Source organism: Pecten maximus, chromosome 12 (assembly GCF_902652985.1).
Source record: "Pecten maximus chromosome 12, xPecMax1.1, whole genome shotgun sequence".
Taxonomy (NCBI): Eukaryota; Metazoa; Mollusca; class Bivalvia; order Pectinida; family Pectinidae; genus Pecten; species Pecten maximus.
The window spans coordinates 3,165,595-3,192,767 of NC_047026.1; the positions used below are offsets into that span (position 1 = coordinate 3,165,595).

At 33.9% G+C, this 27,173-nt stretch overlaps 1 protein-coding gene across 8 annotated transcripts in view; it reads left to right on the forward strand.

The window, feature by feature from the left end:
- Positions 1-27,173, forward strand: part of LOC117340012 (dysferlin-like) — a 91,207-nt gene that overhangs the window by 55,853 nt on the left and 8,181 nt on the right. For 5 of the 8 annotated variants that reach the window (XM_033901755.1, XM_033901757.1, XM_033901758.1 and 2 more), the window contains 17 exons: positions 123-186; positions 794-871; positions 1,239-1,420; positions 1,948-2,097; positions 3,526-3,624; positions 3,782-3,943; positions 6,764-7,031; positions 11,752-11,819; positions 13,244-13,303; positions 18,521-18,631; positions 20,126-20,251; positions 22,375-22,530; positions 23,516-23,607; positions 23,882-24,052; positions 24,782-24,927; positions 25,856-25,995; positions 26,912-27,000. In XM_033901755.1, the coding sequence (XP_033757646.1) occupies positions 123-186; positions 794-871; positions 1,239-1,420; positions 1,948-2,097; positions 3,526-3,624; positions 3,782-3,943; positions 6,764-7,031; positions 11,752-11,819; positions 13,244-13,303; positions 18,521-18,631; positions 20,126-20,251; positions 22,375-22,530; positions 23,516-23,607; positions 23,882-24,052; positions 24,782-24,927; positions 25,856-25,995; positions 26,912-27,000 (2,162 nt within the window). The remainder of the gene's footprint in view (positions 1-122; positions 187-793; positions 872-1,238; positions 1,421-1,947; positions 2,098-3,525; positions 3,625-3,781; positions 3,944-6,763; positions 7,032-11,751; positions 11,820-13,243; positions 13,304-18,520; positions 18,632-20,125; positions 20,252-22,374; positions 22,531-23,515; positions 23,608-23,881; positions 24,053-24,781; positions 24,928-25,855; positions 25,996-26,911; positions 27,001-27,173) is intronic. The other 3 variants (XM_033901762.1, XM_033901761.1, XM_033901763.1) reach the window with 3 other exon arrangements.

Consider the following 27,173-nt stretch of genomic DNA (forward strand, 5'->3'; position numbering starts at 1 on the left):
GATTGTCTTTTAAGTGACCACAGATTCTAATGCATTGTACATTATTATAAATTCTTTATTTATTCTTAGTCTATCTGTATGATATAAGTTGTGTATGATATAAGTTATATATTTACTTCCAGGATGATGATGACAAGGATGGTGTAGCATCACTGACAGCTCCAAGGATGTTCCTGACCTTTGACAGTAAGTTATGACCTTCACCCTGACCTTTGACTGTAATTTATGACCTTCTCACTGACCCTTGACAGTGAGTTTTGACCTTCACCCCAACCTCTGACAGTGAGTTTTGACCTTCACCCTGACCTCTGGCAATAAGTAAGGACCTTCACCCTGACCTCTGACAGTTAGTGATGACCTTCATCCTGACCTTTGACAGTAAGTTATGACCTTCACCCTGACCTCTGACAATAAGTGATGACCTTCATCCTGACCTTTGACGGCAAGTTGTGACCTTCACCAATGACAATGATCTGATGAAATTTGACTTTGGTAATTAGTTTGTCACCTTGACCTTGCTCATAACCTGGTGACCATGACATAAAACAGTAAGTTTCGTAATAATAACATCAAAATTAAGTTTGAAACGCTTAAAATGATTGTTTCCTTCAGCTTTCACCACTACACCTAATTTATCATTAGCATTAATCATTGGTGAATCATTATGTTCACTTTGATTGTTTTGTCTACTAGAGAGTGTCTGACATTATCAACCTTGAATTCTCCCTGACATTAGCAGTTTAAATATGATTCTGTAGAAATACAAGTAAAAGAGACTCTAATGTTATTGTAGAGTCCTACAAGTACCAGCTGAGGGCGTATATATACCAGGCTAGGGATCTGTTGGCCGGCGACGAGTCTGGTCTGTCTGGTAAGTGTCCCTGAAGTTACTCATAATCAAAATATATGACTTAAGTCTCGAGGACAAGAGCTAAATTTGAGCAATAGAAATGTTTAATTACCTTGTTAAACCTTAAAATGAGCCATATACATTGTGATACAAATAGAGGTGCAAGAAGTTAAAATGAAAATGAAGACTTCAAATATTTGACAAAAATCACAAATTTTGTTTCGAACATTATGGATATATGGACCAGAAAGTTTGTTTGTTTTTTTGTTTTTTTTTCATGGTTTGGTATCTCTAAAATTAACCAGGTTAAGATTTTTTGTATTTTAATTTCTATACTAGTTTTACAGTTTCTCGTAACACAAGGCAATCATGTAACTGTAATTTTCAGATCCATATGCTCGAATATCGCTGCTGACCCAGAGTGGAGTGACAGAAAAGATCCACAAGTCTCTCTGCCCTAGCTGGGATCAAACTATCATCTTTGAAGAGTTTGAGATCTATGGAGATCCCAAAACTATTGAGTCACAGCCCCCAGAGATTTTTGTGGAAATATTTGACCACGACAAATTGGTAAGTATACATGTACTTGTGGAGTGAAATATTTCCACTGCCATTACCATTATAGATCATGTATCCATTTTGAGTACATTTTGACTACTATATTTGAAGGGCCATGATGTGTGTAGTTTAGTCAGTAGAGTATTAGAGATGATTAAACCTTGTTTCTCAGGAAGAAGATCACCAACTGTCCTATACTACTGTGGCTGTGTATTTGAGCCAGACACATCACCCCAGTTGCTCTTGATAACATTTTACATGCCTCCAATATAATATTAATTGAGGTGGCCATCAGCTACTACAATGATACCCTGCCCAAGCTCTGTCTGTTCATGGGGTTAATCAATCTGTAAACAAACAACAATGATGTTGGGAATTTTAAGTTGGAAGTTGAATAATATCATTAATTATTGGGAATGTCACTCTTGTGAAAGCCTACATAATGAATAAATCAGACAATGTTTTGTGCCTTAGTGTTTTGGTAACTTGCACAATGCTTTGAACCAGCCTGACTTACCTCCCCTGTCTTCCTGTTGTAGGGCTCCAATGAGTTCCTGGGGCGCGCCCGAGCTCAGCCAATGGTCAAACTGGATCCCGGTGATGCCAGAATGCCAGTCCTGCAGTGGTATGACATTAAACGCGGAAATGAAGAAGGAGGTGAACTCCTCGCTGCCTTCGAGCTATTCTTGGTGAGATTACTGACTATTCGATCAACGTTTATACTCAAGGATTCGACAGATTGATGTGAAAATTAATATTTTGTGAAAATCATCAGGATTTGTTATTGAAAAAAAAAAATGAAAATTTAAGTTACTAATTAATATGTTTATAGTAAAATTAAGCAGAATATTTTTTTTGAGAGAACTTTGTTTTAAGAAAAATGATTGTCTCAGTTTCCCGGCCATGGCAAGAGGGCGTACGGAAAGGTTTGTGTACACACTTTTAAAAGTTTGTGGTGTCAGGAGTCCGAAAATGTTAGATTTATTGAAATTAAAACAATCATATCATTGAAGCTCAGATTACAAAATTTCACTGTTGACACAAAAATTTGTGCACAATTTTTTTTCCTCATTCCAGTTTCCTCCATCTTTCACCTCATTTATACAAGTAAATAACTCTTTGTTGTCCCTGGTTGTTATCTTTAACTAGTGTCAATTTTAGAGATGTATGTAGGCTGTTAATTATATATCACTATACAGGTTTCATCAATTTTCCTTAACTTTGGAAATTTCTTGATTCAAATTTGTCCTGGACTTAACGAAGGAAAAAATATTCGTTTAGGAAACTTTCTTTGTATTCTAGGATGTTTTTCCTATGAAATATTGTTTGGGAAAGAATAAGTTTAAGTAAGTGGATGAAACACCGATGTGGACTATACTGATCTGCTATGGACTATATTTGAGATTTGAAAACAGTCATCCAAAGAACTCTATTGAAAATCAATGGCCGTTTATCATCATTTATGTTAATTTGTTTTTTTTTTTAATTTTTTTTGTATTTATGATAAATGTTTAGAATAACAATGTTGGATGTTGGAAATTACACTTTGGGAGATTGTTTAATGTTTTAACTACGTACACAGGGGCAATTTTTCCCTGCTGTCAAGATGGCATATTCACCAAAAGTTAGGATATTGTTTTCTTTTGGTTCCAGTAATTTTTTTTTTCTGTTCAATTTTATCTTTGGGTAAAATGTTGGTTGCAGTGATATTATGACCATATCAATAATTTTCACTGTGTTGTTATCTTACCAATTACTGGGCACTTCTCCGTAACTCACGATTTTTATCGTAATAACGGACACACAAAAATAAAGCCAGAAATTTTGAAGTGACCTTGTCAGCATTGTACAGAAGTGTTCAATCTTTGAATTTTTCTAATTCATATATTGAGAAATCCTTGTTTAAAAAGAAATCTCCAGTGTTTGAATAATGTTGCAATTATTGAGAATATTCTACGTTTGGTTAGGGTGTTGCATACTGAAATATCTCCACATTCAGAGAGAGGGGTTGCATATTTGAAAAATATTTGTTTGGCAGAGTTTAAATTCCGTGTTAAAATTAACTTTAAAATATGTTTGGTTATACAAGTTTAATTAGAAATTCAAACAATTTACAGCTAGGGAGTGGTGACTTGCCATTCTTACCTCCAAAGAAAGGAAACCTGTTCCTTGTTCCCAATGGCATCCGACCCGTTATGCAGAGAACTGGAGTTGAGGTAAGTGGAAGTGGAATTCTCCTTTTGATTATGTTCAGAACAATTTATCACCTGAACAAAATTTCTATTTGATAATTAACCAGTTCTTAAGTATCAGCATGTCAGTTGCTGATACGGATATGGATTTTGTGTTAATACTGAAGTTATATATTGACAGGTGCTATGCTGGGGGGTGAGGAACATGAAGAAATTCCAGTTGTCAGCAGTTACCTCTCCTAGTATTGAGTTTGAATGCGGTGGCCACTTGGTGTCGTCCAAGGTCATCAAAAACACCAAGAAAAACCCCAACTTTGAGGAATCTGTTCTCTTCTTTGACGTGGTAAGATGAGATGCTGTGTTATTTGGTTAAAATAAAGTATTACACAAAAATCAAATAAAAAAAAAATACTCATTGACATTTCAGCTTAAAATCTACCTTGAAATGTGAACACAAATCTGAAAAAAATACTCAATGACATTTCAGCCTAAAATCTAGCCTGAAATTTGAACACAAAACTGAAAAAAATACTCAATGACATTTCAGCTTAAATCTAGGGCCTGTTCGTCTATGCGGACAAAACGGTTCGTCATTTTTTAAATACAATATTCAAAGAATATATCTTGACGGACCTGCAAATGTTAATACAGGCCTTGGAAGTCTTTGTCTAGATTCGTCTGAAAACACTTTAAATTCACCAGGTCTGTCTTTATTTCATAAACGAATAACACCACTCCCACTAGTCCAACCGTTTGGATTGCAAAAACGAGAACGACCCTGGTCTGAAATTTGATCACAAATCTGAAAAATACTCCTGAGTAGCCTGAAATTTGAAGACGTTTATTATATTAATTTTCTCAAAAACACAAGGACATATAAGCCTACTGGTACTGTCTCCTTTATTGAATTGGTAGTTTGCCTTTTTCAGTTTCATTTTTTTTTTTAAACATATCGCCCTTAAAGATTCAGAATACTCTATAAATATTCCATGTTTAATGTTTTGAGATAGATATGTATATTTTTAAAGACAAGAATACTGAAATGATATTTCAAGCAGATTAAGATATTCTGAGAAAAGGACAGTATTGATTTTGGATTCCTGGTTCATGAGTCATACCTGTACATGCATATATATATATTTATCCTGCAACTGCCACCGCATTGTCGGAATACACCCACTGTATATATTTTTGCTGTATACGGCAGTGACGGAAAACAGCTGTATTTTGGAATCTTAGCACGTGCGTCAGTTCGACTGACCTACTTCAAAGTGAAACTACGTTTGAAAGGCGAACATATTTCTGTCATTTTTGACACCGTTTCACTTCAAAATGATTATTTTTGATGATTATTTTTATGACTGTTGCAGGATAAATAGAATACATGGTCAGTGTCTTAAAATATAAGCTGTATTTTTGGCTCGGGACAGAAAGACAAAAGTGGCTCGCCAAGGCTCGCCACTTTTGTCTTTCTTTACCCTCACCAAAATACAGCTTATATATACTGAAACGAAAAAGAAACGCAACTTCAAATTGTAGGTTTAATAAAATAATACTTGTGAGCATTATGTTTAAATTTCATATGTAATAGTTAATATTGAATATTGATGTAACATCCTTTAAATGTTTAGAGATTTTTAAGAACAGATCACTTTGCTAGAAGGTCATGATTGGTAGTACCCTACGTGAATCCAAGTTGAAATGGCAGCAGTTTTGAAACCGTGCCCTAATATCGTGTGTGTCCTCCTCGAACAGTTATCACATCTCTAATTCTTTGTTGCATTGAGTTCATCAGGGCATTGACTTTCCGTATTGGAATGTTATTCCATTCTTGGACGAGTGCATTTGCTAACTGAGGGAGGGTATTTGGGGGGTTACGGCGATTTCGAATTCTTCTGTCTAATTCATCCCACAAATGCTCGATTGGGGACAGGTCGGGGCTATATGGAGGCCAATCTATAGGAACAATGTTCTGTGTCGCAAGAAAGTCTCTACAGACTCTTGCAACGTGTGGTCTCGCGTTATCTTGCTGAAAGGTTAGATGATGCTGCCTAACAAACGGCACAACATGGGGCCTAAGGATCTCATCCCGATAGCGTACGGCCGTTAAATTCCCATTGACTATCACCAAAGGCGTCTTCAAACCATGGGAGATTCCCGCCCAAACCATAACTGATCCACCCCCAAATCGGTCGTGTTCCAAAACACAGGCGTCAGCAAAACGTTCGCCTCGACGCCGGTACACACGTTGACGGCCATCTGCTCGAAATAACGTGAATCGAGATTCATCGGTGAAGAGCATAGACCTCCAACGTCTCATAGGAAAACGTCTGGGCATATGTGCCGTTGCCCATTGCATACGACGTGCTCGACGTTGCGGTGTTAGTGGTAAACCAACGTACTGTCGCCTTGCACGCAAATTAGCCTCACGCAGTCTGTTGATCACTGTTTGGGGATGAATTCGACGGTTATGATTACCAATCGTATTCTTTGCCGTTTCAGCGGCCGTTAATCTCCTGTTACGCAGGTGTGCCAACCTAAGAACCCGGTCTTGACGTCGCGACGTTACGCGTGGACGTCCTGATCTCGGCTGGTCATCGACTCTTCCTGTTGCGTTAAGACGTGAAACTAATCGACTAATAGTCGATTTGTGAACTCTGAATTGTCGAGCGACGTGAAGTTGCGTGTTCCCTGCCAGAAGCATCGCTATAGCACGTCCTCTATCAACCTTTGATAACCGTGGCATAATTGTAAAAGGAATTATTGTTTGCAAAAGTATTGGCGATGATGTGGCTCAATGTTAGTGATGAATTGATACTGGTTTGAATGAAAAAAGAACGCATATGTTTGTACAGGCACGGTTTTTGATGTTTTTACCGCGCCGGAAGTGCATAGGTCTCTAGTCACACTTGGGTGATTTTGAAGATTGGTATGGGTGTTAGGCAGGGTGCATGTTTATTTCCGCGATTTTTATACAGATATGTATATTTAATACAAAATTAATCACAATTTTCCATGTTGCGTTTCTTTTTCGTTTCAGTATATTAAGACACTGACCATGTATTCTCTATATATAAAAATTACGGCATACTGAATATCATATTTATGTAAAAATATATATGATAAAAGGCTGTCTTGTAGAAATGATTCTTTTGATCATCAGATGTTGCCACGAGAGGAACTGTACATGCCACCTATGAACATTCGTGTGCGGGACCATCGCCAATTTGGCCGCAAGCCGACGGTTGGAATACATGTATTGAAAACATTTGAAGAGTTCCGCTGCAAGCCCGCAATCACAGCAGCCGCCCCGGATGAAGATGATCAGGGTTCAGTTCCTTTTGTTGCTTTGCTAGACATCTCCACTGAAAGGCTTTCTAAGATCTCACAACGTGCTGACACGGGGACCCTCAGTGGCGGATACTCAGGGGGTGAGACACCCTCTCCTCTAGACCCCCCTCTGTCCCACCCCTCACAGATGAATTATAGTCAATACTAACCTGCAGTTATTGATTATCAAATATTTCGATACAGATAATAACAAAATTTTGTTTTTCTATACAAATTAATAATTTGTTAATTACACTATACTTTAGACTGTATATACGGAAACAGATAATTTACTCTAATACCAAAATCAATCAAAATTGTTTCATTAACAAAAATAAATTAAATAGTACTTTTTTCAGACAGTGTGTGATTATATAACTTATGCTAGTTGTAGTTATAATGACACTAGATTTACTATTAAGAAATTTTTAGCATAATATATAAATAGACCTAATTAATTTTAATAATTACAAAATTGTCATATATTTTATTTAATTTTTGAGCATGACTTTTTTCTTGTGATATATTGATATTTTTTTCTTCTATTTAAACATTTTTCTTACATTATTTCAAAATTAATGTTGTATGTTTTTTTTTAAATATGAAACTTTATAAAATTTTCTGTTGTGTTTTTTGGACTTTTAACTATAAATTTTAAAATTAAGTGTTGTATTCGTTTGCAAATTCAATTTAAGATTTTATAGACTTAACCAACATTTTCACAATGTTGGGTTCCTAAATTTTAAGAGTTTTATTTTCTGCACATGATTAATATCATTATCATAATTTTTACAAGCTCCCAGCATTACTAACATACAGCTTTGGGGTTTGTTTGGTTGTTGAAGTCTAACAATTATTTCAGTGTAGAAATCATTTCTAATGGATTCAGTGTTAAGAGACAGTGACCATACTAACAAAATCACTGCCTCCACAATCTAGGGAGGGGTTGTTTTTGTACATTCTTCAAGAATATGTTTAAAATCATTTGTACATGTATAGCCATATTTCTCAGTAAGGAATCCTGGGAGGACATAACTGCAGATAAATTTGGTTTATTGAGGACAAAGAAATCGTTTGCATTACTAATGATCTGTCGTTGATAGGAATGGGCTTATTACTGAATAATTATGATCCTGGTTTATAGTGTTAAGTTCTGTCATTGGTATAAGTGATTCAGGGGTCGGAATATAGATACACCTTGTAGAAACGTCTTGATACACTGCAGTTGTGTGGTTGAGAGGTAATGATTTGCCTTTGGCGTTTACGATTTTCGAAACAGAGTTGATTTTCGAAACGGAGTTGGTGGTTGGGGTCAGTTGATGAAAAACCTGTTGTACACACACACTACTAGGTAATCTTGCATTCACACAATTTGTCAAAAGAAATTGATGGATTTTACTGAAACAGCAAAATTTCGGTAAATTTCGAAAAAATTCAGATATACTTGTACAGGAAACTTGTTAAGAATTTTATCATAAACTCAGGTCAATATCAATTCAATATCAATACACACTTACCAAAAATTTATATGGGGAAATCAAAGGATTATACAGACAGTTGTACTTTTGTCATGAATTTGTCATCGTTTAATTTTCGGTGAAATCACAGTCGTTAAAATTCGAATTAGATAAACAAAATTCATGTGGTCAAGTTATTTTGTCAATATTTTGTTTTCACTTTATAAATTTTAAGTTTGAATTGTGGTTTTGTTAAAATGTCGGTAGTTTCTTACAATTGGCATTTAACTCTGGCTGATTAAACCGAATAAGCTTGAGTAGGATAGAGTAAATATTCTGTCGGCATAGAGGTTTGTAGTAATAGTGTGGTGGTTTGGTTTAGGAATTAGGAATGCCCTGTGACTAAATGTAGGGACTGGTCATGTGACTCGATAGATGGGCTGTCATGTGATTTGATTTAGACTGGTCACATGACCTGTATAATCTAAAGTGTATACTTATCATTTATCTGTGCTTACAGCCGGCGGAAGGTAAATACGTAGCCATGCTTTGTAGCTTGTTGCCTTTGTAAAAATGAAAAAAGACGATTGTGAAATATAAAATGACTGTATCATTAGGTTTATGCATGGGTGAGATCTGTATGGAATGAAAATACAAATTCAACACGAACTTTGGTGGAATGTTCGGAGATACATACCCTCACAGGTAAGATCAGTGTCGGAAAAATTGCGGATGGATTTGGTTTCCATATCTAACCAACAGGGGTTAAGTGAGCAATTTATCGCCTATATCCTTGATGAAATAAGGGTACAGACAGAGAGAGAAACTGAGACGCATGGTGCAAGATTGATGTTGTAAATGTGTTTTTATTAACATGGAATCCTAAAATATGTCGTAGGTGTGTTGGCTGCCCTTTTGAGTATCTGCTACTGGTGTCCAGTTTTGTCCAGCGGTTGACGTGTTTGAATCGATATAGAATACATTATATCCCTCCTATATCCCTCCTCCTATATCCCTCCTCCTATATCCCACTCCACAACCAGGACCTTCCAATACATTACCGTCCACTCTCAACTCACCAACCCAGTCATATTAATCTTGTACATTTGTAGTTATACTAATTATAATCTAAACAATTTCCATTCCTCCTTTAATTATTAAAAAATGAAATTATAAAAGAAAGAATAAATCCATAATTCATCTGTTGCATAAAAAGTTTCAGATGGAATCTCAGAGATTTTCAATGCTTTTTAGCATTTTTGACTTTTTTCTTCTCAATCAGTGATAAATTAAAAATGTTTACATACACAGTTTTACAAACTGAATAATAATGGAGCTATTGGCTGTGCTTTGATGAGACTTATACTTTCAAAAACAAGGGTTTACAAGTTTTACCTTGGCAATGGATACAGATAATATGTACATCCTCAAGAAGCTGTTAAATTGGAAATATAGTTTTAAACAGTATATGATTCACAAATAATTATATTGAGGCTCATTGTGATATTGACTGGAACCTGTCTCAGCACTATAGCTGGCCACACCTTGTACACAAGCGTATACGATTCCCTACACTAGACTTACCTGTGGTGTGTATATATATATTGTTAAACGCCTATAGACCGCTAATCTTTGTGTATCATTGTACGCTCCTGTAGTGATGCTTATCTGTAGTTAGTCACCGAAGGTGGTTCCCGAATCAACCAGAAAGAAGGCATGGAGATATATGTAAATCTATTTTATGGCATAAGGTGGTAATTAGAATATTTCATTAAAAAAGATAATTTATGAAAATTTAGTAAATTATTGAGATAGATGGTTTTGTCTCCAAATTTTGCCTTGTTGGTATTGATTCTGGGATAGCTTTGCTAAAGACACCCTGTGGTCACATATAATCAGAGATTTTAAAAATCTTATAGAGTTATCTGCCCTTGATATACAAACTCTCATAGAGTTCTGAGGTTTGCTATAAACCTCTTATATATAAACACCATTTAGTTTCATAACATAATCGTTTAATGTACTTATGTACTTCCTGTAGAGTTCTGTGCCCCTGACTTGTCATTTTAAATGTCCACTTTTCTATATTCTTCCTACAGAGTTATGTCCCCTCGCATGATCTTCTAGACTACAGACATGATAGAACCTCGAAAATCTAATCTTGTTTTCCTCATATAGAGTTATCTGCCCCTTATACACTTCTGACATTACATGGTCCAACCCCATTAACCAATACCCAGGTAGTAAAATGATCTATATTGAAGACATTTAAGATGAAAAATTACATTTGAAATGTAATTTTTCATCTTAAAGGTCTTCAATATAGATTATTTTTGATTTCATAATCTATAATAGTAATAATAATCTTGAAAATGATTTCCTAATGACTTGTTGAATGTTATCTCCCTTGTCTACTCATTGTTTATAGTAAAGGCATGCATGTGTGACTGCGTCTATGAACCAATTGAATATTTTACTAATACATTAGTTCTGTTTAGAATTAAATTGGAAGCAAACAATTTTGCCCACCTCTTTAAACCTGCTTTATAACAGTCTGTGTAACTAACATAGATAAGATTAGCAAATAATTTTCCAATTTTTTCCCCCTGACGTATAAAAGTTTCTATATTTCAGTGTTGAAATCAATTTGTCATACCGTTTCCTAGAAAATTTCTGGCCATCATGTCCAAATCAGTACTGTTGTGCATTCCTGAGAACTTTATGGATTTTCAGTTTCATTGTATGAACTACTTCCTTTTGTTTTATACTGACTTTAAAACCAGAAATGCTAAAGAAAAATGTTGAAACGTTTTCTGTTGTTCAAAAAACTTCTCCATATTTGTGATGTGTTTACCTTTTTAGTAGTTAGTCCACTCTGATGTTGGCCTGCAGCTATCACAACACTTGTTTTGACCTATGACCTACTATAACCTTATACCCTGTGGTCTGTGTGGTTCTTTGACCTTTAACCTCAATGGTCTCCCTTGATCCCTCCATTCATCTCCCCCAGGGTGTCTTTGGTCTGTTGTCTCACCCCCAGGAGTAAACAGTGACATTACTACACTGTACTGCAGCTTAGTGTCGTAGTTACCATGGCAACTGTTTCGTAGAAACTTTATTTACTGTTTCATCTATTTTGATGCAAATTCTATAAATTATATAAAAAAAATAAAAAATTAAAAATATTTATTGTAATTTTTGCATGACAAACCTTTAGATTAATGTAATTCTGCTTTCTATTTATTGATGTGACAGAAAGAAATTGTAAAAAATCATGTAATATTAAAAAAAAAAACTGATTTACCTGTCAAGGAATTAACCTTATATCATATTTATTTGTTATTTTGATTTCTATTGCTGCTAGGTGGAATCGTGGGTAACGGTCCCGGCGGAGACACGATAATCGACATGCCTGCTGATGATAAAACCAAGGTAGGTCTACTGCGATATACTGAGTCTTGTATTGATCATACTTACATATATGTATCATACATTGACTTAATTAAATCATGCAATGTATTTATCTGAAATAGATAATATATCTACCATTGACTTAACAAAATAATGAAATGTATTTATCTGAAATAGATAACATTTCTACCATTGACTTAACAAAATAATGAAATGTATTTATCTGAAATAGATAATATATCTACCATTGACTTAACAAAATAATGAAATGTATTTATCTGAAATAGATAACATTTCTACCATTTTCTTAGTGAATCTTCAAGATTATTTATACACAAGATTATTTAAACAATCATCTTTGTGTGTTTGTTGTACAAGAGAATTGGGCTGGCCCTTTCCTTATAGAATTTTTCAACATACATTTTTTACAAGATGGCATATTTACATTTTTTTTTGTTTTTTTTTATATAAAGGGAGAAAGAATCTTTATCATGTTTAGGATATATTATTGTTATTTGAATAGTTTTCTTTATTTCAGCAATCCTAGATATTTAAACTGTTTGCTTAGTGGTGCAGATTATATTTGAAACAAAATTATCTCCCTTTTAGTAAACCTCTCTAAATTGTTTGCTAAGTAGTCCAGTTTCTTTGTGAAACCAAATGATCTCCCTTTTAGTCAAACTGTCTTAATTGTTAGCTAAGGCTGTTTTCGTATTTGCGGTCAAAACGGTTGGACCAGTTGGATCGGTGTTGTTTGTTAATAAAGTAAAGATGGACCTGGTGATTTTATACTGTTTTCAGACGAGTCTTGACAATGACTTACAAGGCCTGTCTTAACATTCGCATATCCGTCGAGATATATTTTTGAAATATTACAATTAAAAGCTGACAGACCCGTTTGTCAACATAAAGAGACAGGTCCTAATTAGTCCAGTTTCTGTGTGAAACTTAATTATCTCCCTTTAAGTCTGTATGAAATCAAGTTATCTCCCTTTTTGTCTGTCAAAAATTGTTAGCTAAGTAGTCCAGATTCTGTGTGAAACCAAATGTTAATGTTTTGTATACATTATAAATCTACAAAATCTCTCTTATTGTGGAATGTTTTTGAAAATATTTAGACCCAATCAAGACAGATTTCACTTTCTGTACCAAAGAAAAAACATGAAATTTCTACTGATGACCTCTATCTTTAAATAAGTTTTAAATTCTATGAATGGTATGTTCTCTTTGAAATAATGATAATGTGATGATTGCTCTTTGAAATGATAATAATGTGATAGATTTGAAGTTCAACATCTAGCAGCTTGTCATGATAACAAACATGTCTTTTGTGTTTTCCATATTACTGATATTTAATGATGATTCGATAACATATAGAGTTATGTTTTGTCCCTGTGTTTTGATACATGTAATTACTGTAGTCCTTTAATTACACTGCTACACAGGGCAGGTTTGAAAAAGCTAAGTCCAAGATTTCATCTGCATTGTCCAAGGAAAGGAGAGAGGTGATTTATGGTAGAGAGGGAGAATTTCCTCCCTTGCTTATAATATCCCAGATTACCTCCCTTTAAAGTGACATCACGGTATAACAAAAAAAAAAAAAAAAAATTATTATTGGATATATACAAAAAAATGTATATACATGTACCAAGTGTGTTTATTACCTTATAGGCAATGACATTTGGATTTTGCTGAGATTTGAATATGAAGATGTGAATCAGTAATCATAAAATAGAAATCCCTTTAGAAGATGCACATATCCTGCTGCAGTACCTGTTGTGCGTATTGACAGATGAGGCAAACCTTTTTCTAACACAATACGCTGTGTTATTCCACTCTCAATTCATTGTATAAATGTGCCGACTGTTGGATAAATATATGTTATATACCACTAGTGGTATATGACCTTGCGATCTTTTGGTTAGTCAAGAATTCGAACTTTGACCTAAGCTGCAATTGTTATTGACATCATCAATAATCAAATGACGTCACATCACCGGGTCCGGACGTCACTGGTACACTTTATTTGCATACGTGAAATTATGCTTGGCCACGTTTCCCTAGCTTTGATTCAAGCCGATAATATTTTTGCTTTAGAAACAGGTCACACGACTCGTGATTGTTGGATATGGAATTTATTTCACACTCGTGTAAGTTATTTTGTAAAAGTTACAAAAGACACGAGCTTTGTAACCTCTATATACACACTTCACGTATACATGTTGTTTACAAATATAAATTGGTAAAATTGTTGGGGTTTTCATACTTCCGGACCGACTTTGAATTATCAAATAATATTTGCCACATTTATAACTAGATCTGATGATGAAAAATATACTTTTACATACTGAGTCTTTTTATGAATCATGTGTTCCAGTTTACAAATGACTTTCTCATTTTTCAAAATAGCCAGGTAATGTTATCGGCAGTAAATTTGAGAGGTGTTTCCCAATTATATTGAGCGGTTGACCTGGACATGTAAAATTGATTTGAATATCCGGAAAGTAAAGAAACGTATTAAGAAATGTATTAAACACAAGCAATCAAATTATAAGTTAATATTTTTTTTGCCGTGATGTCCCTTTAATATCCCATAATGCTTACACGTAGCTTGCTTTTGTACTACCAAGGTGGCATGATGTTGGCAGGGTTACGACTAGATGTTGTCATGGTAACTAAGGATTTAGGTGAAAATATAACAAGATGCACTTTTCTTCAAGACATTTCTGAAAAAGGTGCAGAGGATGAATTCGAAAATATCACTGTGTTTGTATGATGTTTCCGATGAGTACTGCAATCTGTACTTTGTCTGAAAATCTAAATCCTTTTACGAAAAATATCTCGTAAAAGGCTAACAAAGATATTGATGATTGATATTACAGTTGATAAATACATATAAATTTGTCTTCTGGAAATATCAGAAATTATAGAATTTTCATTCAAATATTGTTAGTAAACGTTTTATGACTATTTATTTTATAAAGAGTGCCAAATCATTATTTGGAATAAAGAAGATGGCATTTCCCCAGCTAGATTTACCGTCTTTTAAGAAGTCCAAGCAGAAGGACGAGGAGGTTTGCGACCCTCGGGATATTAATGCCTCATTTTATTTCTCTTCAGTGACTTTCCTCTGGTGTTGTAAAATTAATTTTTATTGTAGACAAAGCACATATACTCGTATTTCTAATGTGGGATCCGTCGACACAACTTGAAATTTAATATTTCTGCACATCAGGGTCTGCTCTGATCGTATAATGCAGTGGTAATAAATTTTATATTTAGGTTTTGAATTTTCAAAAAAAAAAAAAAAAAAGATTAATAATGAAATAAAATAAATTAGTTTATAATAAGTGTAGATATTATATTTTCAAAAAAAAAAAAAAAAAAAAAAGATTAATAATGAAATAAAATAACTTAGTTTATAATATGTGTATATATTGTATTTTCAAAAAAAAAAAAAAAAAAAAAAAAAAAATTGTAATGAAATAAAATAATAGTTTAATATATGTGTATATATTGTATTTTCAAAAAAAAAAAAAAAAAAAAGGAAGAAAGAAAAAAAATCAATAATGAAATAAAATAACTTAGTTTAATATATGTGACCAAAAAAAAGCATTCTTTTGTAAAATTTAGCATCGTATACACAGAGATTACATGGTCGAGATATATTTCACAGTGAGCCGATTATATATTGTGAGACATTTCTCCTCATGGACAAGTCTCTGTTAAAATACAGATGATGTCAGATGAAAGTGACATAGCAGTCATTATGAAATCATTTGTCCTTTCGAATTGTGAATATCTTGCTTTCGATATAAATATGTGAAGAATATTCTGAAATTTATTGGTGAAGGAATATTTACTATAAAACATTTAAATTACGGATCCGTTTTAGCGTCAGAGGATCTATAATATTTACGAGAAAAAATAATATGACCAGATCTCAGGGAAATGACTCTCAGAGAGAATAAATGAATTTAAAAAATATCTCAAATATATTTTCATATCTTCACTGTCAGAATTATAATTGAGAAGATATTGACAAAAATTTTCAGCCAGCTCATTATTATCATATCAATAATAATTCATACATTTTTTTCATTGCATATATATATTATATCATTTAAAACAGTCAATGGTTTTTGTGGGGAAATATCATATGTGTTTAAATCTAAAAAATATTTTACATATTTTTTTTTTTGTAAATCTGAAAAAATCTGATTCACTATTACCATATTTGGTAAACATGTTTTGTTATAAGTAATATGTGGATGTAGGGTGATTGGAACTCATTTCAGTTCTCAGCTAAATTAAATTTAATTAAGCACACTCTTTGCAAGCACTTAACAATGTCTTCTGAAGGATGGGCTTTCAGTTTGGTTTGGGAGTTTTAAATCAATTTTTCTTTCAATTTTTTATTTTTTTTTTTATTTTAAATTTTATATTCTTCTCTTAAAAATTGTGGCTTTGTATATTTTCATTGATGTGTTTGATCAACGGTTTGTTTTCTTATTTCAAAAGTCTTTTAAACAGATACCAGCAGAATTTGTGAATTTCGTTTATAAGGGCACATTCGACTTACCTGTTGGTTTCAAATGTGATAAAATTTGATATGAACTAGTTATAGTAAATTCTGTCATATGTGTAAGTCATCGAGTCAGAAATGCTTCCTGATAAGATAATTGAACGGAGAAATAAATTCAAGGAAAAGCACAAACAACAAAGGAGAAAATCATTTTGTCATATAAACATGATGTTCAACTAGGTTTTCTTGAGCAGAATTTGGATTCTATGATTTTTGAAAGTTTCCTCTTTAGATTTTTAAGTGATCTCTGCCTAACCTTGGTAGGATTTGTACCCATGGCATGGAGTTGTGCGCTCAGCATTTTGATTGGGTAAATTCTTCTTCTTTCCTTTTCATACAATTTTGCATTTTGATGAAAGAATATACATGCATATCACTTTGTCATTGGACATAAGCATATTATTTTCGGTTTTAATTCTTTTTTTTTCATAAAAATTGTCTATAATTCAAGTTTTATCGCTGAATTAGTTTGATAGTAAGTTAGCAATGTCCGACACCAGTTAGTAAGAATGAGAACAGGACCAATTCATATTAGAGTCGTACAGTTTTCACGGACAAAATGTTGACCTTATTTTGATCATATTTCCTTTTCATGCCTGATGATTTCTCTGTTCATCTTCATGTTTATCATTTCACAGTTTAAAATATTTTTTGCATGACTCTTTCATCTGTTTAATTTTTTTCATGATAATAGTAATTTTCATATATTGATGAATTTTTCTTGCATATTTAATTTCACATGAATCTTGCATTAAGATAATGAAATGAAAAAAAGTATTTCTGGTTAGGTTTTAAACTATTTTTCTTTATGAAATAAATTGTTTTCTATACATACATAATGTACTAGTGATATTTCAGACATGTATATGAAATGTGGTACTTTTCAGTTTTGTGAATTCCTATCTTAAATATAATCATATTTATTACCTTTTTGATTTGTCTGTGTGACAGTATAATTACATGGTTTAGATATTCAGATAATACCTGTATTCCAACTTCTGGAAATGAATTTTAATCAAGTGAATGTTATTTGTGTCCCTGAAAAATTTAAAGTCGGGTATTGTGTCTAGGAGTGCCTTTTGCTGTGTTAGAATTATATGCAAAATTATTAATGAATATTCTTTAAAAATTATTCAAGATATCTGACGAAAATGTTGTCCTTTCTGCAGGCTAAAACCTGTTGTGTCCGGATGAAGAAATGCTTACTGATGTATAATTATACATTTACATAAGTTTTTCCTTTCGTTATTAGGAAGTTCCGGGTGGGATGGGGGTCTAAAGTGAATTAATTACGTTAAACGTATTGTTTGACCTGAACGTATTTAGCATGCAGTAAGCCCATCAACGTCTTTTACACTTAAGTAGAAAATGCTGACAAATAGTAGTTTCATAGGCCTGCAGTTATTCTCCATCTTTAAGTTGATCATAAGTGTTGGCCCCTATTCATCCATGTGTGAAGGCCCCTCCAAGCTTGTTACAGCCATACAGGAGCATCACCTTGTCCCCTCCCTGAAAAAAAAAAAAAAATTTGTATTTATATTTCATTTAACCATTGATGTCATTTTTTTTTAGTTTCATCAGAGTATGAAACAAATTTTGATTGCAAACTGTATGAATCCACATAGCGGATTCTTACAGAAGTTTGCAAACAAAATTTGTTTCATACCCCGATGAAACTAAAAAATAATTGACATCAACGCTTATAATTAATTTTTGAAAATGATTTTCTAATTTAAAACATGTTTTATGTACAATTTTACTGGTTTTAAATGGGATTCTTTTTCTCAAATCAATACGCAACGTCAGTTGTCGTATTGTGACGTCACATTTTTCGCGCCATTCTCGGAATTTCTTTCATAGAAGAATGAAAAGAATTTTTCGACCAATCACATTTGAGTATTTACCATGAAAACAAAGAAAAATTAATTATATAGATATAAATACAATGATCTCAATTTACTCCTTTCATGTCATAAAACTTCAACAGCAGACATTTCCAAGCTTATCACTAAAAACTCAGTTTTGGATCAAATGTATTTACTTTGTTTTAGCTGAGAAATAAAAGGCCAATATAATCATTGTGATACAGGTGTATAGAAGATAATATTACATATGTTTTCTTACTCTTTATCCACAGCCTGACACTAAGGATATCGAAGAGCTAGACTGGTGGTCCAAATACTACGCTTCTATAGGGGACACGACAAAATGTCGCAAATACCTCCAGAAAGGAATGGACAAGGTCAAAGTAAGTCCAGTAAAAAGTGAGGTGACGATTAACATTACCTCATATTTAATTGTCTTTCTGACAAAGTAAGTCCAGTTAAAAGTGATGTTATGATTAAAATTACCTCATATTCAATTGTCTTTCTGACAAAGTAAGTCCAGTAAAAAGTGAGGTCACGATTAACATTGCTTCATATTTAATTGTCTTTCTGACAAAGCCAACAAGAAAGGTAAAAGTGTCATATTGAAGAATAGTTTGGAAGTTGAAATAGATTAAATATGTTATTTTTATGTCTGTCAAATTTGATTGGAGTATTATGGTTTGGCGTCGTCCTTCTATCCAGGGTGTGAAAACTTAGGTTTGTCCAGAGATCTCCTTCATTTTTTTTTGGGCCAATCTCTTTGAATCTTTGTTTGCATTATAATCATGATATGTAATTATGTTTCTCTGAAAAGAATTTTGATTCCGCTATTTTTTGCAAAAGTCATTGCTCCTTTGCTTATTTCTTAAACTAGTTCTTGAATCTTGTCTGCAGAATCTCTTCCAGCAGTTTTTTTTGCCGATTTCTTTGAAACTTGGTAGGCTTTATAGTTAAGATACAGGGCTCAAAGTGACGCCTAATTTAGTGGCCATTCGCCTTAAAGGTGCCTGCATGGCCACTAAAAAAATTGTGTAAATTTGCGATTTGGTTAATCTTTCAAAGGTTGCAGTCAATGCTAAAATGATGTTCACAATCAAAAAAGTTACAGAGGTGTTATACTAACCTAAAGCATTAAAAGAGTTTTTTTTTGTTCAAATTTATGACAACTAGGCAAGGCTAATAACTTTTACAATTGGTGCCTAGATTTTATGACTTGGTAGTCAAATAAGCCACCTGTTAAAATTATCTACTTTGAGCCCTGAAGATTTTCTAGTTGTGCTTAATGAGTTAGAAACCAACTCCTGGTACCTTGTATTTCTTTAACTGTTTGAAAATTAATTATTCACTAAAGTCTTTGTAGTGAAAGCTGAGGGTTATAGCATGCATACATGTCAACCTCTGAAACCTCCAATGAGGGAGATCTCCCTCATTCCACATCCAAAATGAGGGACAAAGTGCATAAAAAAAATTGCGACATTTTTTGTCGCATTCAGGGGATGTTCCATATGAACATGCGCAGGGGTAAATTACGTCAGGCTATTGATAAGTACATCTCAATATTAAGATATGACAACAATGGTTAATTTTAATTAATAATGATAATAAATTAAAAATGATTCTTTAAGAAAATGTTTTAAGAAATTTCTTAGAGAGGAACTGTATTTAGTGAATTATTAATTATATAGTGACAAAGTAACTACTTATCTACTGAATTTTGGGTTAACCATCCCAGATTATGTGGGAAGTCCCCGGAAAGTCATTAGAATTTCCTCTAAATCCTGATTTGGCATTTCCAGAATCGGTCTTAAAGGCTCTTAAGGTGATGAAGTTTCTCCAGACAGTTTGTTGTAAGGCTTGTCTTTCTTTGGATTTAGGTGTTCACAAACGATCTGGAAAAGTCGGAGACCTACAAATCCTTTGATGACTTCTGTCACTGCTTTGACCTATCGCGCGGCAAAGACGAGGAGGACGAAGAAGGAAATGTTGTCGGCCAATTCAAGGTTAGTGACATAGCTTAATGTTGAAAAGGATAGGTGAAGGTCATTTCAAAAATTAAAATGTTCGCTGCAACTTTTTAAGATTTCAAGATCATTGCTCTATGTTAATGTTAATTGAGTAAATTCAAGGTTAACAGCAAAGGTCAAGGTTATTTTTTCAGACCTTCCGTAGGCAGGTTCTTTTAAGACCAATACTTGTGTACTAAGTAGCTTGCATCACTTTGGTGACAAATTCTTTTTTTTAGCCCACCATCATCAGATGGTGGGCTATTCAAATCGCCCTGCGTCCGTGGTCCGTGGTCCGTCCGTCCCTCCGTCCCTCCGTCCGTAAACAATTCTTGTTATCGCTATTTCTGAGAAAGTGCTGATGGGATATTTCTCAAATTTCATATGTAGGTTCCCCTTGGTGCCTAGTTGTGCATATTGCATTTTGGGACCGATCGGAAAACAACATGGCCGACAGGCAGCCATCTTGGATTTTGACAACTGAAGTTTGTTATCTCTATTTCTGAGAAAGTATTGAAGGGATCTTTCTCAAATTTCATATGTAGGTTCCCCTTGGTGCCTAGTTATGCATATTGCATTTTGGGACCGATCAGAAAACAACATGGCCGACAGGCAGCCATCTTGGATTTTGACAATTGAAGTTTGTTATCTCTATTTCTGAGAAAGTATTGAAGGGATCTTTCTCAAATTTCATATGTAGGTTCCTCTTGGTGCCTAGATATGCATATTGCATTTTGGGACCGATCAGAAAACAACATGGCCGACAGGCAGCCATCTTGGATTTTGACAATTGGAGTTTGTTATCGCTATTTCTGAGGAAGTACTGAAGGGATCTTTCTCAAATTTCATATGTAGGTTCCCTTTGGTGCCTAGTTATGCATATTTCATTTTGGGACCAATCAGAAAACAACATGGCCGACAGGCAGCCATCTTGGATTTTGACAATTGGAGTTTGTTAACGCTATTTCTGAGGAAGTACTGAAGGGATCTTTCTCAAATTTTATATGTAGGTTTCCTTTGGTGCCTAGTTATGCATATTGCATTTTGGGACCAATCGGAAAACAAAATGGCCGACAGGCAGCCATCTTGGATTTTGACAATTGAAGTTTGTTATCGCTATTTCTGTGAAAGTACTGAAGGGATCTTTCTCAAATTTCATATGCAGGTTCCTCTTTGTGCCTGGTTATGCATATTGCATTTTGAGACTAATCAGAAAACAACATGGCTGACAGGCAGCCATCTTGGATTTTGACAATTAAAATTTGTTATCGCTGTTTCTCAGAAAGTAATGAAGGGATCTTTCTGAAATTTCATATGCAGGTTCCTCTCAGTGCCTAGTTATGCATATTGCATTTTGAGACCAATCAGAAAACAACATGGCTGACAGGCAGCCATCTTGGATTTTGACAATTGAAGTTTGTTATCGCTATTTCTCAGAAAGTAATGAAGGGATCTTTCTAAAATTTCATATGCATGTTCCCGTCGGTGCCTAGTTATGCATATTGCATTTTGAGACTAATCAGAAAACAACATGGCCGACAGGCAGCTATTTCGGATTTTGACAATTGAAGTTTGTTATCGCTATTTCTGTGAAAGTACTGAAGGGATCTTTTTCAAATGTCATATGTAGGTTCCCCTCAGTGCCTAGTTTTGCATATTGGGAACAATACGAAAACAACATGGCCGACAGACAGCCATTATAGCTAAACCTTAAATTCTGTATATAGGTTCCCCTTGTTTGAAAAGTACTAGAGGGCTGTTTCTGAATTTACACAGATAAGTAAGACTTAGAGGAAGGGAAAAGTAGGGAAAAGATCAATCTGACATGGAACCTATAAAGATCATTCAATGGTGGGCGCCAAGATCCCTCTGGGATCTCTTGTTTTACCTTAAATTTTTTTTTTGAATATCACAAACCTTCATCGTCTTTCAAAAGGCAACAGAAAAATAGATTTGTATAGAAGTATTTACATATTAATCTAAACACTTCAATGCAAATTTAGTGAACATACACAGATAAGAGTTATTTTTTTTTAATAAAAATTAATTTTTACTTTATTATGACACAACAGTGCTGTTTTGTATTTAAGATTAATCCATTGTGTAATTCTTTGTTGCAGGGCTCATTCAAGGTGTACCCGTTACCCCCTGACCCGAGTGAGCCGCTGCCTGAGCGAGCCTTCAGTAACCTACCCCCTAGCACACCCGAGGAATGTGTCGTGCGTGTCTATGTTATCTGTGGCATAGGCCTACAGCCTAACGACACCAGTGGTCTGGTAGGTTATCATGGCATTTACAACTTAATTTAAATAGGTTTAAGTAGGTTTAATTTCAGACTAAATAGGTTTAAGTAGGTTAATTTTAGACTAAATAGGTTTAAGTAGGTTAATTTTAGACTAAATAGGTTTAAGTAGGTTTAATTTTAGACTAAATAGGTTTAATTTTAGACTAAATAGATTTAATTTCAGACTAAATAGGTTTAATTTTAGACTAAATATGTTTGAGTAGGTTTAATTTTAGACTAAATAGGTTTAGGTAGGTTTAATTTTAGACTAAAAAGGTTTAATTTTAGACTAAATAGGTTTGAATAGGTTTAATTTTAGACTAAATAGGTTTAAGTAGGTTTAATTTTAGATTAAATAGGTTTAAGTAGGTTTAATTTTAGACTAAAAAGGTTTAATTTTAGACTAAATAGGTTTGAGTAGGTTTAATTTTAGACTAAATAGGTTTAAGTAGGTTTAATTTTAGATTAAATAGGTTTAAATAGGTTTAATTTTAAACCAAATAGGTTTAAGTAGGTTTAATTTTAGACTAAATTCTGTTTAAGTTTGTATCACTACACAAGCGATAAGTCGGAGAACATTCAAGATCAGTATTACAAAAAAACTTCCAACATTTTGATAGGAATCCATAATAGAAAAAACTTATCAATATCCGTTATATATCTGAAGATTCCACAGTCCATACCAATTGTGCTTTTTCCATAGGAAGCTCCAACAAAAATGCTTGGTAAATATTATCAAAAATGCTCTTTCACTGTCCAAGTCCTTCCCAACTTAGAGTTGATATTCAATGTGTTGGTTCCCTCTAACATAAGCTGCATTTTCTTATGAAAGTTTGAAAAAGTGATGTTTTTGTGGACTTCTATTTATAGAAAGTTGGATGCAGAACATTTTTTATTAGTCAAGAACAATTTAAATTTAAAGAATATGATACATTATTTGACATGTAACAGACATGAAATGTTACCTTATATTACAGGCTGACCCTTATGTGGAGATTGAACTGGGCAAGAAAAAAGTCAGCAGTCGGGACGATTATGTGCCGAACTCCATCGAACCTGTCTTTGGAAAGTAGGTCATACTTTCTACGATTGGATCAATATTTAAAACTCGTGACAAAAAAGTTAATCCTTAAAATTTTGTTACAGACTTAAAGTCGATAACACTGATTCTGTATATATGTATGACCTTTGACCTATATGTATTCTGTTGATTTGTATGACCTTTGAACTATATGTAATATGTTGACTTGTATGACCTTTGACCTGTATTCTGTTGACTTGAATGACCTTTGACCTAGATATATAGATAGCCTGTTCACCTCTATTTAACGTTTGACCCACAGGATGTTTGAACTGAACTGTACATTACCAGTGAGGAAGGATCTCATTGTTAGGATCAAGGACTATGACATCATCACTAGTGATGACCTCATTGGTGAGACCATCATAGACCTTGAGAACCGCTTCCTGTCCAAACACAGAGCCACATGTGGTATCCCTAAGTCATATTATGTGTAAGTATGTCGTTGACCTGAAACAGTTGAATTTTTTTATTTTCAAATGCAGTACCAGGTTTGAGAATACAAATGAATTGTAAGATATCTATGTTTAAAAAAATGATTATACAAGATGGCTGAGAAAAAAGAAAAAATGAAATAATAATAATAAAAATGTAAAATAAATCAAGAAAGATATACAGAACAAGTTGTGTAGTATTCATGGCTCAGTCAAAATTACTCCGCAAAAAAATATCTGTTTAATGAATAATTATTCGAGATGGCAGCGTAACAAAAAAATAAAAAAATAGTAATAATGAAAATAGAAAATAAGAAAGAAAGATATACAGAACAAGATATGTAGTATTCTATAGCTCAGTCAAAAATGACGTCTGAGAAAAAAGAAAAAAAATGAAATAATGATGAAAATGGAAAAATAAATAAAGAAATATATACAGAACAAGATGTGTAGTATTCATGGCTCAGCCAAAATTATTCAAGACGGCTGAGAAAAAAGAAAAAAATACAATAATAATGAAAATGAAAAATGAATACAGAATGAGATGTGTAGTATTCATAGCTAAATCAAAATTACTCAGCAAGGTCTGTGTGTTATGATATTATCTATCTATAAGTGAACAATTTCTGTGTTAGTCTGCATTATCTATGGAAATTAGAATCAGTATCTTCAGTGTATGGATAAACAAGTCTGATATTGATTGGTACCTATGATTTGTCTGTGAACAGGTCCGGTGTGAACCAGTGGAGAGACAGTCAAAAACCAAAGGAGATATTGGACTGGTATTGTAAGAAAAACCACCTGACTGGTCCGCTCTTCTACGGCACAAATAGTGTTAAGGTTGCTAACAAAACATACAGCTTGTCCGACTTTGGTACGTAAATTCTTACTGTGTGATATTCGTTTAAGCCCTTCGATATGTAGACATAGAGCTTGTCTGACTTTGGTACGTAAATCCTTACTGTGTGATATTCGTTTAAGCCCTTCGATATGTAGACATACAGCTTGTCCGACTTTGGTACGTAAATCCTTATTGTGTGATATTCGTTAAAGCACTTCAATATATAGATATATAACTTGTCCGACTTTGGTACATAAATCCTTACTGTGTGAAATCAATTAAAGTCCTTCGATATTTAAGGGTTAACTGTAATATTTTTTTTTACGTTATTGAGCAATAACACAAAAAACTGGGGTGTACTCTGAATAAACTGCGAAGCGGTTTATGAAAAGAGTACACCCCAGTTTTTTTGTGTTATTGGACAATAACGTAAAAAAATATTACAGTTAACCCTTATAATTTAATAAACAATGATAAGAAACGTTTTCATTAAGTTTAACATGTTTATTTTGCTCCAGATATTTAAAAACACATTGATAAATGCAAAATCCCGTGAACAACGATTACTCCACTGACGTCACAGTCATTATTTGAGTTATGAGATGATAACATAATTTTTTGAGCCACTGAAAATGCTTGTTACAAGCAAAATTAAATTATATAGGCATACAACTTGTCCGACTTTGGTACGTAAATCCTTACTGTATGATATGATTAAAGTCCTTCGATATGTAGACATATAACTTGTCCGACTTTGGTACATAAATCCTTACTGTGTGATATTCGTTAAAGCCCATCGATATGTAGACATACAGCTTGTTCGATTTTTGTATCAAAAATACTCAAATAGTTTACGCAGTTTTGGTGTGTGTTCATAGTGTCAAGTTCAATTTTTATTTACGAATGTAAGATATTAAAAGAAAAAATAACCAAAAATGTTATTTTTGTTGCATTTTGGCAGAGGTGAATCCACGTTCCGACCCGGACCTTGGACAGCCAGATGAGAGACTTGCTCTTCATGTCCTAAATACCTTCCCCATCGTCAAGGAACATGTTGAGACGCGACCCCTGTACAACCCCATACAACCTGGAATAGAACAGGTGACTTTATCATACAAAGTGATCAGAAAATAGAGAAAATTACGCATTTCTTTACAAATGTCATTGGGAAGTATAATATTAGTTGTGATCTAACACATGGGTCTGTTCCGTGGACAGGGATATCTCAACCCGAGTGTAAGAGTTTTGCCGAATGCTTGCAAGCCTAACTCTTAAACGAGGGTTGAGATATCCTTGTTCACGTAGCAGAACCATATGTTTAATTATTATTTTCTCACATACTTGGAAGCAAATGTACTGTATTTATTCTAATAAACGCCCCCACCCTAATAAACGCCACCCCCCACCCCCCACCCCACCCCTTTTTTTGGAAAGAAAAATTCCTCCATTCGAGAAAAAGAACTTACCGTGGCACAGTTATATATCCATCCACTTGTGTCCAGAGGTAATTATTTAAAGGATATCCAACATAAAACCAACACAAACCACAAAACAAAGTTTCAGTAACTATATACACAGTATCACTATATGTTTCATGGTGTGAAATGGGTACATACAACAGATCTCACAACTTACTGACTCTGAAATTTTGATCTCCATTAAACGCCCCCCCCCCCCCCCCCCCCCCCCCCCCTCTTCACGCCATCTATAATCCTCCTTTGTAATGATGCAGGACCTTTGTAATGATGCAGGACCTTTGTAATGATTGAGAACTTCTTGTATATTGAAGAACCCATTTGGTAGAATAATCTAAATAAGCTAAAGATGTAGGAAATGTGAAAATATTGATGGTTGTTATCAATGCCATTAGCAATACAGTCCAATACTAAAATCATTCCCTCACAGAAATACTTTGGGAAGATTGTATTGCTTAATAATCATAAAATTATTCCCTCTGGGAAGATCGTTTGGCTTAATAATCATAAAATTATTCCCTCTTTCTTGACTTGTGTTTCAGGGTAAAGTACAGATGTGGGTGGATATTTTCCCCAAATCACTCGGACCTCCAGGATCACCGTTCAACATTGAACCACGCAAACCATCAGGGTAGGTACACCCACTCAAAGTTCTCATGTCTTATCCTTTTTAAACTGATGGTGTGGAGAGCCAAATGATAGCATGTTTGCCCTTCACCAAGACAGCAGGGACATGGAAATCATTGGGACACCTGCCCGATTCCCAAGTTTTTTTGTTTTTTGTTTTTGTTTTATTTATCTATT